This window comes from Balaenoptera physalus, assembly GCF_965194825.1.
Source record: "Balaenoptera physalus genome assembly, chromosome: 19".
Lineage (NCBI taxonomy): Eukaryota > Metazoa > Chordata > Mammalia > Artiodactyla > Balaenopteridae > Balaenoptera > Balaenoptera physalus.
The window spans coordinates 6,225,594-6,239,053 of NC_138900.1; the positions used below are offsets into that span (position 1 = coordinate 6,225,594).

The 13,460-nt window shown below is 50.7% G+C and overlaps 1 protein-coding gene across 11 annotated transcripts; it reads left to right on the forward strand.

The window, feature by feature from the left end:
* Positions 1–1,783: 1,783 nt before the first annotated feature.
* LOC309648842 (kallikrein-6-like) lies at positions 1,784–10,661 on the forward strand. Of its 11 annotated transcripts, none has more exons than XM_082437949.1 (7): positions 1,784–2,129; positions 3,722–3,850; positions 4,231–4,278; positions 4,744–4,900; positions 7,601–7,848; positions 9,097–9,233; positions 10,015–10,661. In XM_082437949.1, exons 1-7 carry the CDS (start codon positions 2,093–2,095, stop codon positions 10,165–10,167), a joined length of 909 nt encoding a protein of 302 aa, XP_082294075.1. In that variant the 5' UTR covers positions 1,784–2,092; the 3' UTR covers positions 10,168–10,661. The 11 variants fall into 11 exon arrangements, with proteins under 11 accessions (XP_082294075.1, XP_082294076.1, XP_082294078.1 ...); XM_082437952.1 differs by lacking the exon at positions 1,784–2,129 and adding an exon at positions 2,576–2,685; XM_082437953.1 differs by lacking the exon at positions 1,784–2,129 and adding an exon at positions 2,576–2,685 and having other exon boundaries at positions 3,820–3,850.
* Positions 10,662–13,460: the final 2,799 nt, after the last annotated feature.

Consider the following 13,460-nt stretch of genomic DNA (forward strand, 5'->3'; position numbering starts at 1 on the left):
GATGCACTAGGTCAGCCTATAGACAAGTGGGCGGAGCTGCACTGAGAATATGGCAGCCACTCGCCTTGGGGGCTCCTGACTCGTGAACTGTGGCAGCTCCAGCTGAGTTGTGCTGTAAGTGTAAAAGACACATCGGATTCCAAACACTTCTCATGCAAAAAATAAGAAAGCAAGCCACCTCTTTCAAACTGTATTTTGGGGACTTCCTTGGTGGTCCAGTGGTAAAGAGTCCGCCTTGCAATGCAGGGAATGTGGGTTCGATCTCTGGTCAGGGAGCTAGTATCCCACATGCCTCGGGGCAACTGAGCCCATGGGCCACAACTACTGAGCTCGCGCGCCTCAACAAGAGGCCCTGTGCTGCAAACTACAGACCCCATGCGCTCTGGAACCCGCGCACCACAACTACAGAGCCTATGCGACCTGGAGCCCGGGCGCCACAACTAGAGAGAAGCCCGCGCACCAAAACGAAGAGCCCGAGTGCCGCAACGAAAGATCCTGCATGCCTCAATGAAGATCCCATGTGCTGTAACTAAGACCCAACGCAGCCAAAATACATAAAATAAATAAATAATAAATCTTTAAAAATAAAAAATAAAACTGTATTTTGATTTCACATTGGAATAATATTGTTTTGGATGTATTGGGCTGAATGAGATTTTAAAATGAACTCTTGTTTTTTGGGGATTTTTTTGTTTTTTTTTTTGTTTTTTTTACTTTTTTAAAAAATTGTGGCTACTAGAAAATTTAAAACTGCATGTAGGGACTTCCCTGGTGCGGTGGTTAAGAATCCGCCTGCCAATGCAGGGGACACGGGTTCCAGCCCTGGTCTGGGAAGATCCCACATGCTGTGGAGCAACAAAGCCCGTGAGCCACAACGACTGAGCCTGCGCTCTAGAGCCCGCGAGCCACAACTACTGAGCCCACGTGCCACAACTACTGAAGCCCAAGCACCTAGAGCCCATGCTCCGCAACAAGAGAAGCCACCGCAGTGAGAAGCCTGTGCACCACAGTGAAGAGTAGCTCCCGCTCCCCGCAGTTAAAGAAAGCCCGCGGGCAGCAATGAAGACCCAATGCAGCCAAAAATAAATAAATTTATTTTAAAAAAAAGTGCATGTGTACCTGGCATTATATTTCTTTTGGCCAGTGCTGGTCTGGATGCTGAAGGGCTGGGACTTTGTCCTGGAGATGCTGGGGGACCCAGGCCAGGGCTGTGAGCCAGACAGAGGCAATATCAGCTCTGACACAGGAAGACGCCTCTGAGGTCAAGTGAAGGATACAGAGAAGGGGGAGAGTTTGGGGTAATGGTTCAGGTGGGAGAGAAGCAGGTCTGAGCTGGGACCAGGGACATAGGGATGGAGAGAGGGGACCACACGGAGAGAGGAGGCAGTGGGATCGGACTTGTGGATCAATGGGCCATGAGCGGTCCAACCTGGTACCTGGGAGGATGGTGGGTCCTGAGAAGAAGATGCTGAGTTCAGTGGGGAGATGAGTGAGAAGGGCCTGGGGGAAACTGGGGGGCAACGGGAGCAGCCCCAGAGAATATATCAAATGCCAAACTGGTTTTCATCCCAGGAGTGACAGGGAACAAGCAAAGGTGGCAACAATTAGATTTAATGCAAGAATTAAATGCTACCCATAGCGCCAGGCCCAAGCTCTTGCTGAGGTGGACATTATTCATATCAGTTGTACTTATTACCCAATGACTTTCCCAAAAGCTTCCATTTTCCATCTTGCCCGTCCCTGTGATCATCACACCCATTTCGCTCCAGGCGGCCGCACGTACACCCATTCTTCCAGCTCATGTCAGTCTGCCATTTCCCTGCATGCACCAGACCCTTTAACTACCTTTTAGTCCTCCTGACTAAAAAGCCCAAGTTTAAAGACACATCTTCAAATCTCCCTGGATCCCCCCATAGCTTCCTGGACCCCCGTTTCTCATCACACTTTTCGTGCATTCCTGTTTATTTCTGTGTCTCTCTGCACACGTTAAATCTCATCAAGTCCTGAAATCCTCCTGGGTCCCACTAGCTTCCCCGCTGCCCTCTTCCATGCCATCCCTTCTGCAGGAGCCAACTCCCCTCTGTGCATACACATGCTTCTCCTGGAAACGCAGGTGGAACCTAGGAGAGGTAAGAAGAGAGATTTAGAGAGTGTCAACGGAGACTTGGAAAATCAAGGAGAAAGACAGAGATACAGAGAAAACTATGGAGAAAGAGGCAGAGGGGTGGAGAGACACGAACAGAGACAGACACGGAGGCACCCCCCCCCCCCGCCGCCATGGCCAGGGAGAGAGCTGGACGGCAAGAGACTTGGAGGAGGGGGACCAGGAGGTTCAAGAGTCCTGATATCCGGGCAGAGGTGGGCGGACAATCAAAGGACAGCAACAGGACTGTCAGATGGATAAAGGGAAGCTATTGATGCAGCTGCCTGCCCACCTGCCCGGAAGAGAGCTTGAGAAATGGAACTGACAGGAGCATGGCACTGGGTGCTGGGGGCAGACAAAGCCCGATTGTTCGCAGGCTCTTTCCCGCCCCCCCCCCCCTACCGCAGTGCCTGGGTCTGCACCACAGCCTGGGGCAGGGGCGGGTACCAGCTTGGTGACACACGCTTTCTTCCTGGCTGGCTTTGCTCTGTCTTGCGAGGACACTGAGTTTCTCCAGCACCCACAGAGGGAGTCACGGGCAGGTGCGTGAATCACCCCAACCCCACTAAACCCGTGGGGCCTGGTTCCCGGTGCCCAAGCGTGCTGAACCCAGGAGTGACAACCTGCGGGCCCCAGAGCGCTCACAGAAGAGGTGGGAGTCCAGGAGGACAGGGGATACTGTGTGCTTGCCTGGGACGCAGGCACTCGGGTCCTCAGATCCTTTCTTTCTTTTTTTTTTTTTAATTAATTAATTTATTTTTATTTATTTATTTTTTGGTTGCACTGGGTCTTTGTTACTGCCCGCGGGGTTTCTCTAGTTGCGGCCAGCGGGGGCTACTCTTCGTTGCGGTGCACGGGCTTCTCATTGCGGTGGCTTCTCTTGTTGCGGAGCACAGGCTCTAGGCGCGCGGGCTTCAATAGTTGTAGCACGCGGGCTCAGTAGTTGTAGCTCACGGGCTCTAGAGCGCAGGCTCAGTAGTTATGGCACATGGGCTTAGTTGCTCCGCGGCATGTGGGATCTTCCCGGACCAGGGCTCGAACCTGTGTCCCCTGCATTGGCAGGCGGATTCTTAACCACTGCGCCACGAGGGAAGGGAAGCCCCTCAGATCCTCTCTTGCTCAAGGACCTAGAAGTCTAGGAACTGAGGAGAACAAGCTCCTGCCCTTCCTTCCTTTAGATCCAGGTGTGCAGACTCCCAGCTCCTTCCTCTTTGAAGGTCCAGAATACTCAGCCCCCAGCCCCCTCCTCCCTCAGACCTGGGAATCCGGGACCCCAGTGCTCTCAGGGACCTGCACTGCCCTCCCTGGAAGCCGAGGTCAGGAAGGTCATCAGGAGCAGAGCTGTGGGAGGGTGGGAGGAATATGCGTGGGAGGCCTGGGTGAGGAGGAAAAGGGTGGGTCCCCCTCCTGCCTCGGGGACCTGGGGAGGCAGAGGTTAAAAGGAAACACCAGGAGCATCTGAGGACAGGACCAGCCTCTTCCAGGGGGTCAGGGGGCTCAGGGTGTCTGTCTGCCAGGCCTACATTCTCTGCTTTCTGCCCTCCGTCTCTGACTCTGAGGCATCGTCTCTGTTTTCAGCGTCACTTCTCTCCCCGCGGTTCCGTGCATTTCTGACTCTCTGTCTGTCTCCCTTTCTGTCTGCCTGTGACACGTACTGTCCCTGCCCCCAACCCAAGAGTCGACCCCCAGGCAGCCGGCCCCCAGCAGGTAAGATCACACCTCCCACCGGAACCTACAGGTGTGGGGTTGAGCAACAGGTAAGCACAGAGCCAAGGGGAGGAGGAGAAATCCCATGGAGAGGGAAGAATGTCAGGGGCCCTCCCTCCTCCTGTTACTAAGCAGGCAAACTAGAGCCGAGAATAGAAAAATAATGTGAGGTGCACGGTGAGCAGTCCGTGGTTCTGGGTGGGACCCTCAGATGGAAGACATGGGTCGGGGAGACAAGAAATCAAGAGACTAAATGGGAAAGACAGAAGTCGAGGGTCAGGAGAGCAGGGCAGGAAGGGGAGGATGAGGAGGGAGAAGAGGGAGGGGTCCGGGTGAAGTCTGAGGCTGGGACTGATGGAGCACTTGGCTTCCCCTCTCAGGAATGGCCATGAAGATGCTGATTGTAACACTGGTTCTGGTCGCTGCAGGTAGGCAGAAAAGGGAGGGGGAGGGGGCGGTTTGGGCATGGGGTGGGGGTTGTTGATGGGGAAGAGGTTGGACCTGGGATGGGGATACACATGAGGATGGAGGGCGGGGTGGGTTTAAAATGAGGAAGACACAGGGGTTAAATTAGGGATGAGGGATGCAGATGGGGAAGGGGCGGGAGGTGGTCTTGAAGATGGGGAAGGGTTTGAGGATGAGGTTGGTTTGGGAGATGGGGTTAGAGATGGGGAAATTGGTTGGAGGTGGGTTTAAAGATAAGAACGCTTAGGGATGGATTTGGCTTTGGAGATGGGGATTGAGATGAAGAAGGGGTGGGTTTGAGGAAGGGGCTGGTTTGGGGCATGGGGATGGAGATGACCTTGATGATTAAGACGGCAATGGGGTTCACCTTGGGGGAGGTGCCTGATGTCTCCAGACCTTCCCTCTGACTCAGACCCTCCCTCCCTCAGCCCAGACAGAGGAACAGAATAAGGTGCTGCACGGTGGACCCTGTGAGCAGACGTCTCACCCCTACCAAGCTGCCCTTTACACCTCAGGCCACTTGCTCTGTGGGGGGGTCGTCATTCATCCACTGTGGGTCCTCACTGCTGCCCACTGCAAAAAACCGTGAGTCTCCACGCTGTGAATGAGGAGTGGTTGCGATTAGACCCTGCGGGAGTCTTGCAGACTTCGCACATCCCCCTGTCCCATCATGAGGCCATCTGATAAGCAGGTTCAACTGGCCAGTATTTAATTGATTACTAAATATGTGTCAGGCAGTGTTTGGGGCCCTGGGGATATCGCAGTGAAGAAAAGAAGCAAAACTGCTGCTTTGATGAACTGGCCTTCTACAGGGCCCTGTAGGGAGCGATGGATTTAATTCTAAGTGCTGGGGGAAGCCACAAAGAGTTTTAGTCAGGGAAGCAGCATGACCTGATTTACATTTTTAGGAGTACTCTGGAAAGTGAACTGGGCGTGAGATGAAGGGATGCCTGTGGAGGCCGTTGCCATGGTCCTGAGATGGACCAGGATGGTGGCCCTGGGGGCGGAGGGAAGTTGAAAACCTGGGGAGGGGTTCTGAGGCTGAGTCAGCAGGACTTGGTGGTGTGGAATGGGAGAGAAAGAGAACAAGCAGGGCTGACTTCCGGGGATGGGACTTGAACAAGTGGCTGTTTTGATGTTCGAGAAGGATGCCGGGTTGGCTGCTGGTGCTCAGGGGAGAGGTCAGAGCTGGAGGTAAACATTAGGGCTTTAAATACCACAAACAGGTGGTATTTAAAGCTATGGGATGGGATGAGATCATCCAAAGAGTGGGCATAGATAGAGGACCATAGAGGACCCAGGACTAGTCCTCAGGGCACTAATAACCACTAGTTTGGTGAACAACAGCCACCATTTTTTTCAATGCTAACTATGGGTCACGTACCCAGGTAGGTAGTTTCTATACCTTTCCTGGAATCCCCCACAATAAGGGACTCTTTGCTTCTGAGGAAACTGAAGCTCAGAGAAGTAGCAAGTGACAAACCAACAGGTGCCATATCCCAGTGGGAGCGGGGAGAGACCCCAACAGGGGTCTCACCTTGCAGGGTCATGGACACAAGGACCCCCCACGGTGGTCTCCCCCAAGCGCTGGTAAACCTGGCATCACTCCCACCATCCTCATTCATTCATTCAGCCCACATTGATCAAGAGCCAGATTTGAGCTGGGCAGTGGGAATTCAGCAAAGACTGAGAGGGGGAGATACCCAGAGTCTCTGCCCTCGGGAACACAGGAGCAGAAAGATGCAGGAAGACAGTTATAGAATCCTCGAAAAACCATACAATTACAAATTACTCTAAGTCCAATGAAGGCAAAAAAACAGGGATGGCTCCATGAGAGAAAAGAACAGAGGTACCTGCTTTAGATGGAAGAAGGTGTCAGGAAGGACTTTCTGATGAGATGAAATTCAAACTGAGGCATGGAAAATGAGACAGGGTAGCCAAATGAAGAAGAGGGCAGAACATCCAGGGCAGAGGAAATACAAGGACAAAAGAAGTGGGAACAATCTGAAGAGTTCTAAGCAAAGAAAGTTACTGGTTCACTGAGGGTCAGAAGATAGTGGGATAAGGCACTTGGGCTTTATTCTGAGGGTAATGGGGAGCTATGGAAAGTTTTTGAGCAAGGGAGTAATGCTTTGATCCATTTCACAAATATTTATTGAACACCTATCATATGCCAGACACTGATCTAGGCACCAAGGGGGATGTATCTGACGAAAACAAAAATCCCATCTTGATATTCTAGAGCTGTGCCATCTAATACAGTAGCCATTAGCCACATATGGCCAATTAAATTTACATTAATAAAAATGAAACGAATTTCCAAATCCAGTAGCCACACTTCAAGGGCTCAGTAGCTGCCTGTGGCCAGTGGTCACTGTTTCAAACAGTGCAGATAGAGAATATTTCCATCATTACAGAAACTTCTATCGAATAGCACGGTGTGGCAGAGGAAGAGACAGTAAAACAAGTAAATATTTAACAATACATATATAGTGTGTCAGATGGTGACATTAGGTTCTGTGGTGGAAAGGAAATCAGGAGAGGGAGCTAGGACTTGCTTGTTGGGGTGGATACTTGCATTTTAATTGGGTCTCCAGGGAAGGCCTCACTGAGAAGGTGACATTTGAAGGAGCTGAGGGAGTGAGGCATGCAGATATCTGGGGGAAAGAGTTGCTGGCAGAGAGAACAGCCAGTGCAAAGGCCCTGGGGTGAGAGGATGATTATTGTGTTCAAGGAAAGGCAGGGAAGCCGGTGTGGCTGGAACAGAAGGAGAAGGGAGAGAGTGGGAGATAACTGACAGGTGATGGGGACGGATTGTGCAGAACCTTGTAGGCCACAGTGAGAAATTTGGCCTTTATTCTGAGCAAGATGGGAGTCACAGGAGGGTTCTGAGCACAGGAGGGACAAAACTGGCTTATACTGTTAAAATAGCTCTGGTTGCTTTGTGGAGGACAGACTATAGAGGGGCAAAGGTAGAAGCCAGGAGTCCAGTGATACTGTAGTCCAGGTAAGAGATTATGGTGGGTCAGATTCTGGATATGTTTTGGAGAGACAAAAGGATTTCTGGACAGCTGGGAGGTGAGTCAAGAAATAAAGAGTCAAGAATAGTCTCCAGGTTATTCTGGAAGGATGGAGTTGTCATTTACTGAGCTGGGAAGACTGTGAGGGGAGAAGACCGGATGGTTCATGGTGTACCAGGCTACCCCACCTCCCACCGTAGCCCCCTCTGGAGTCTCAGCTGCAGCCCAAGGGCTCCAGGTGAGACCCAGCCCTTCTCTTTCCCAGGAATCTTCAGGTCTACCTGGGGAAGCACAACCTTCAGCAAAGGGAGAGTTTCCAGGAGGAGAGCTCTGTTGTCTGGACTGTGGTCCACCCTGGCTACAACGCCGCCACCCATGACCAGGACATCATGCTGTTGCGCCTGTCACGTCCAGCCAAATTCTCTGCACACATACAGCCCCTGTCCCTGGAAAGAGACTGCTCAGCCAACCACACCAGCTGCCACATCCTAGGCTGGGGCAAGATGGCAGATGGTCAGTAGGGGGAGAATGATGCAGGTGACCCATCATCAATGGGTCATGGGTGATGGGTGATGGGTGATGGGTGATGGGTGATGGGTGATGGGGAGGGGGGTTAATGGTGAGAATCAATGGGGTAGTGTATCAGTGGGTGAAAGTTCAACGGGGAGGGAGGGCAAATATGGGAGTTGGGCCAATGAGTGAACAACCAATGGAGAAAGTAGACCAACAGGTGAAAGGTATGGAGATGTGGGCCATAAGATGAAGGGTCAAGGAGGAGGGAGGGTCACTGTGGAGATACTAATCAGGAAGGGGGCCAGTTGTCAAAAGGGACCAATCAGGATGCACTGATGATCAAAAAAGGATAAATGGAGGAGGGACTAATGCAAGAAGCAGGGGAGCCAGCTGAAGGATGTGAACTGAGAAAGGGAACAGTGTAGAGAAAGCTAATGGGGGAGGGGTCAATTGAGAAGAGTCAGTGGTCAAGAGGGGTCACTAGAAGAAAGACCAGAGGAAGAAACAAGTCCAATAGATCAGCGGGAACCATTGAGGGTAGGCCTGTGAGTGAAGGGCCAAAAAAGGAAGGGAGAACCAATGGGGTGGGGGGGATGAGGCCATTTAGGAAAGAAGCAAGGAGGGAGTAGACCTTTGGATGAAGGGCCAATAGAAGGGAGAACCAATGGGGAAAGAAGGGACCAGTTAGGAAAGACCAAAAGTCAAGTGGTGACCAATCAGGATGAGCCAATGGGCAAGAAGGGTCCAATGAAGGAGGATGGGCTGTAACAGAGGAGGGACTAATAGAGGAAGAGAGGGACCAGTTAGGAAAGACCAAAAGTCAAGTGGTGACCAATCAGGATGAGCCAATGGGCAATAAGGGTCCAATGAAGGAGGACGGGCTATAACAGAGGAGGGACTAAGAGAGGAAGAGAGTCTAGAGGTCAGCTGAACTACTGAAGAAGGTGGGACCAATGGAGGAGAGACAAGCGAAGGTGGGAACTAAGAGAAGGAAAAACCAATAGGAAATGAGGACCGGTAGAGAAGGGGTAATTAATGAGGAAGACAGGCCAATGTGAGGGAAGACTGATGGAAAGAGGGACCAATCAGGAGTCAGGCAATGGAAGTGAGTTTTGAGAACGAGCGACAAATAGGAAAAAGGGAACCATTGGGAAATAGGGACCAATACGGGAGGGAGGATTTATAGGTGTTGGAGGGTCAATGGGAAGGGTGGGTTGTGAAGAGATCCTGGCCCATCTCTCTTTGCAGGTGATTTCCCTAACATCCTCCAGTGTGCATACCTCCACCTGGTGCCCCGTGAGGAGTGTGACCGCGCCTACCCTGGCCAGATCACTCCAAACATGGTGTGTGCCGGGGATGAGAAGCACGGGAAGGACTCCTGCCAGGTGAGGACGCCAGGACCCACCCGTTACATAGCCAAGGACAGAGGTGGGCAGGAAGAGACCGATACACAGACCAAACTAGAGCTTTACAGAGACAGGCTGGGTGAAAATCAGAGGCATGATAAGGGAGAGAGACTCAATTTGATACACAGAAACACAATCAGGGACAGGCAGAGATAAAGAGCCAGTCAGCAGAGACAAGGATGGAGATGAAGAGATCAAGAACCACAGAGACACAGTAGGGAGGCAGATGGTGCCAGGAGACTGTTCCTGCTGCAACAGAATCCCCACAGGTTCTGCTTGGAAATAGCCACACTGTGCAGAAGGGGGACCATAGCTGGGGAGAGAAGGGGCTCCATCCCCACTCCCAAATACTTTTAACTTGGGTTTCTGCCACCATCGTCCATTGGATTTCTCCCTTTGATGCCAAAACTGAACCCTGTACACTGAAGGATCTACAGAGACCAGCCAAGAGGGAGAAAGAGACAAAGATAGAGAAAAGTGATACACAGTGAGTTGGATGCAAAGAAAGGGCAGGCCGATGAGCCCCATTTCTGAGACCATCTGTCCTCTCTTTAGAGATGTCTGTGTTTCTGAGTCTCCCTCAGTCTCTTCTATCTCCCTATCTGTGACTTTGTGTCTGTCTATCTGTCTCTCTCTGTACGTGTGTCTTTCTCTCCATCTCTGAGTGTCTTTCCCCCTCTCTACATGTCTCTGTGTCTCCTTCTGTCTGTCTTTCTTTCTCTGCAAGTCTGTATCTGACTCTCTCCCTCTTTAACAACAGGGTGATTCTGGGGGTCCGTTAGTGTGTGGCGACCGTCTCCGAGGCCTTGTGTCATGGGGTAACATCCCCTGCGGATCCAAGGAGAAGCCAGGCGTCTACACCGACGTCTGCAGATACGGCCACTGGATCCGAAAAACCATTCAGGCCAACTGATCCTGATGTGTGACCTCCACCTCTTGACCTTCCCCCCACCTGCCCAGACCCGACCCTTAATGCTTAATAAAAGCGGTGACACCACAGCACAAATCCTCCCTGATTTTACCCCAGCCCCATCCTTGCATCACTAGGAGTGATGGGAACACCAGCTAAGGTCTCAACCCTGCCACTAAGAGAATACAGGAAAATCCTTTCCAAGCATCTCTCCCTCCCCAATTATTCCATGGGCTCGACTTCTTCCTACAGAGAAGTGGTCCCAAGTCTGGCCAAACCTGAGCTGGGCTCCCAGCTCCGCCACTTGCTTAGCCGTGCAACCGCGGGAAGTGCCTTCCTTCAGTGTGTAGATTTTCTCATCTCTAAAATAAGGATAATAATCGTATATCCCTCATAAGGCGGTGGCTATGTTGTTGGGGAGAGTCAAGGCTGTAAACATGTGAAACACATACAGCAGTGCCTGGCACACCCGTGTGAACAATAAAGAGTGAATTTTATTATCAGTGGTATTTTTTGCTCTTATCCCACCTCTGCCTCTCTGAAGCCCAGATATCCTTAGTTCCCTTTTACAGCCCAACTTGATTTTTCTCCTCCCTGGGAAGACATCCTTGTCTCCTCCACCTAGCTAGCCCTGAGGGGTGGCTTTCTCCACTAAACTCCCCTTATAGCAGCAAAAGCAGGGAGATGAGAGGGCTGGGAGGCCATTGTGTGTGGGTAAGAGTGATGGGAGATAAAGAGAGCAGGGACCAGATCCCAAAAGACCTCAGACCCCAGGTTGAGAGGCTAGGGTTTCTCCTGAGAGCAGTGGGGAGCCATGGAAGGGATGTGAGCTGAAGCAGCTCTGGGACCATGTGCAGGATGGACTGGAAAGGAGAGACCAGAGGCCAGGGAGGAGTAGAAGTGATGGTGCAGGGAGAGAAGATGAGGGCTGAGCAGGGGCTGGGGCTGGGAGAGCTGGAGAGGGAGGCTGTATATGAGTTCACCGTGTGGAGAAGTTTGGGTGGGTGACATACTCAAGATGCTAATGACCTGCAGAAAAGTCTGGGAGTGTAAGAACGTCTGGTGTGTTCCAGAGACGGCAAATCATCCAGGTTGGTGGGGGCTGGGGTTTGAGGCCAGAGAAATGGGTGACGTGGCTGGGAAAGTAGGTCACTGGAAGATGGTGCTGGGCCCTGAGTGCAAGGCAGAAGAACTTGACCTTGATCCTGAGGGCCTTGAGAAAAGGAAGGACAGGGTCAGATGTGGGTATTTGAAAGATCTCATTGCAGTCCATTTGAGGAGAGGGGGATGGGCAGGGAGGTGTAGAGACTGGAGGCTCTCCGCGAAATGAGGGGGGCAGACAGGCAGAACTGGGTGAGGACCCAGGCTTCTACATGCTTTCTGGGGTTCTTCCACCCACACGCACCGCGCGTGATCCCACACTGATGCACGCACCCCTATCCCCAAGCCCCAGGTCTGTCCCTGTCCTCAGAGAGGCCTTCCTCTCTTGACCCCCACTGCACCATCTCCAAGAAAGACAAAACGACATCTAAGCCAGGCATCCTCCCAGGAAGATGAATGGGATGGTAAGTGGCTCCCCAGAGAAAGGGAAAAGAGGGTCCAACAAGGGAGCTGAAGTTTCGAGTAGAGAAATATTTAGGAACAGAGGGAGAATCAGACACAATGGTCCATTTGCTTCACAAACATTTATCACAACCTTATGTTTGCCCAGCATAGAGTAGAATGAAGTTGGAAATTGTTACACAGAGCGACCACACCATAGGAGATATTCAAAGTCAGTCATGTGTCATTTTATGATAGAAAAGTTATGTGGTCCAAAGACAGAGGCAGTGTATGAAAAGAACAGTGTCTCTCCATTCTAAAGATCTTTAGATTTGAGAAAAAGCACACTTAGATGTCTCAAGAAGCAAAGAAAGGTGAAATTTTATCAAGGTGAAATTTACCAAAGGTGAAATTTTTGCGATGGGAGGGAGTAATTGACTTTTTATGAGTACATGAAAATATTAAGTCACGTGATGGCCCCGGGCCCACCTTGACCAACCCCTTTTAGAAGTTATGAACAATAAATAGGGGCATGAAATTCACTGGGATCACCAGGAAGAACCCAATCAATGAATGTCCAGACCAAAATCAACTTCAACTGAGAGGAAATCATCTTCCTTAATGGATACTAACAATAATATCAAACAGAGAGGTAACATGGTTTGCCCAAAGTCTCGAAGACAGTAGGTGGTCAAGTCAGAATTGAATGCCAGGGGGGGCTGGTGCCAGAGTCTGGGTTCCTAACTGCTCTCCTATATGAACATCTTCTTCCAATTCTGATATGTTTTCAAAATGAGCATAGAAATGTTTGAAGGCCCAACCCTTAACATGAATATTGTTGGAAGCAGAATCTCTGCACGTTTGGTGTTTAAGGTGTCTGTATGTCTACTAGAATTTTATCTACTGTGAGGATAGTCTTGTGACTTCAGCTTGGAATGGGTCATTGCTGTGTGAATTTTAAGTTAGAGTCATCCCAAGTTTATGTCCAGTGTTGGGATACTTGAAAGAATGCAATGTTGATCATATTTTTTAAAATATTTATTTATTTATATACTTGTTTATTTGGCTGTGCCGGGTCTTAGTTGCGGCACGCAGGATCTTTAGCTGCAGCATGCAGGCTCTTGGTTGCAGCATGTGGGATCTAGTTCGCTGACCAGGGATCGAACCTGGGCCCCCTGCATTGGGAGTGCAGAGTCTTAACCACTGGACCACCAGCGAAGTCCCAGTTGATCATATTTATAAGTAAAATATACATAGATGTATAAATTTATTTACATGCTCTGGAAGGTTTACCTAAAAACTGAAGGACTTCCAGAAGAGATGGAGTTGGTTTTAGAAATGTAGTTTTTAAATGTTTGAAGATATTTAATTAACTTAGTTTGTAACTGGGACCCAACATTATTATAAAGACTTACCTCATTTGCTGTGCAAAAGTTTTTAAGTTTGATTAGGTCCCATTTGTTTATTTTTGTTTTTATTTCTATTGCCTTGGGAGACTGACCTAAGAAAACATTGGGGACTTCCCCGGTGGCTCAGTGGCTAAGAATCCGCCTGCCAGTGCAGGGGACACGGGTTCGAGCCCTGGTCCGGGAAGATCCCACACGCCGCGGAGCAACTAAGCCCATGTGCCACAACTACTGAGCCTGCGCTCTAGAGCCCTTGAGCCACAACTACGGAGCCCGTGTGCCACAACTACTGAAGCCCGCACGCCTAGAGCCCATGCTCCGCAGCAAGAGAAACCACCGCAGTGAGAA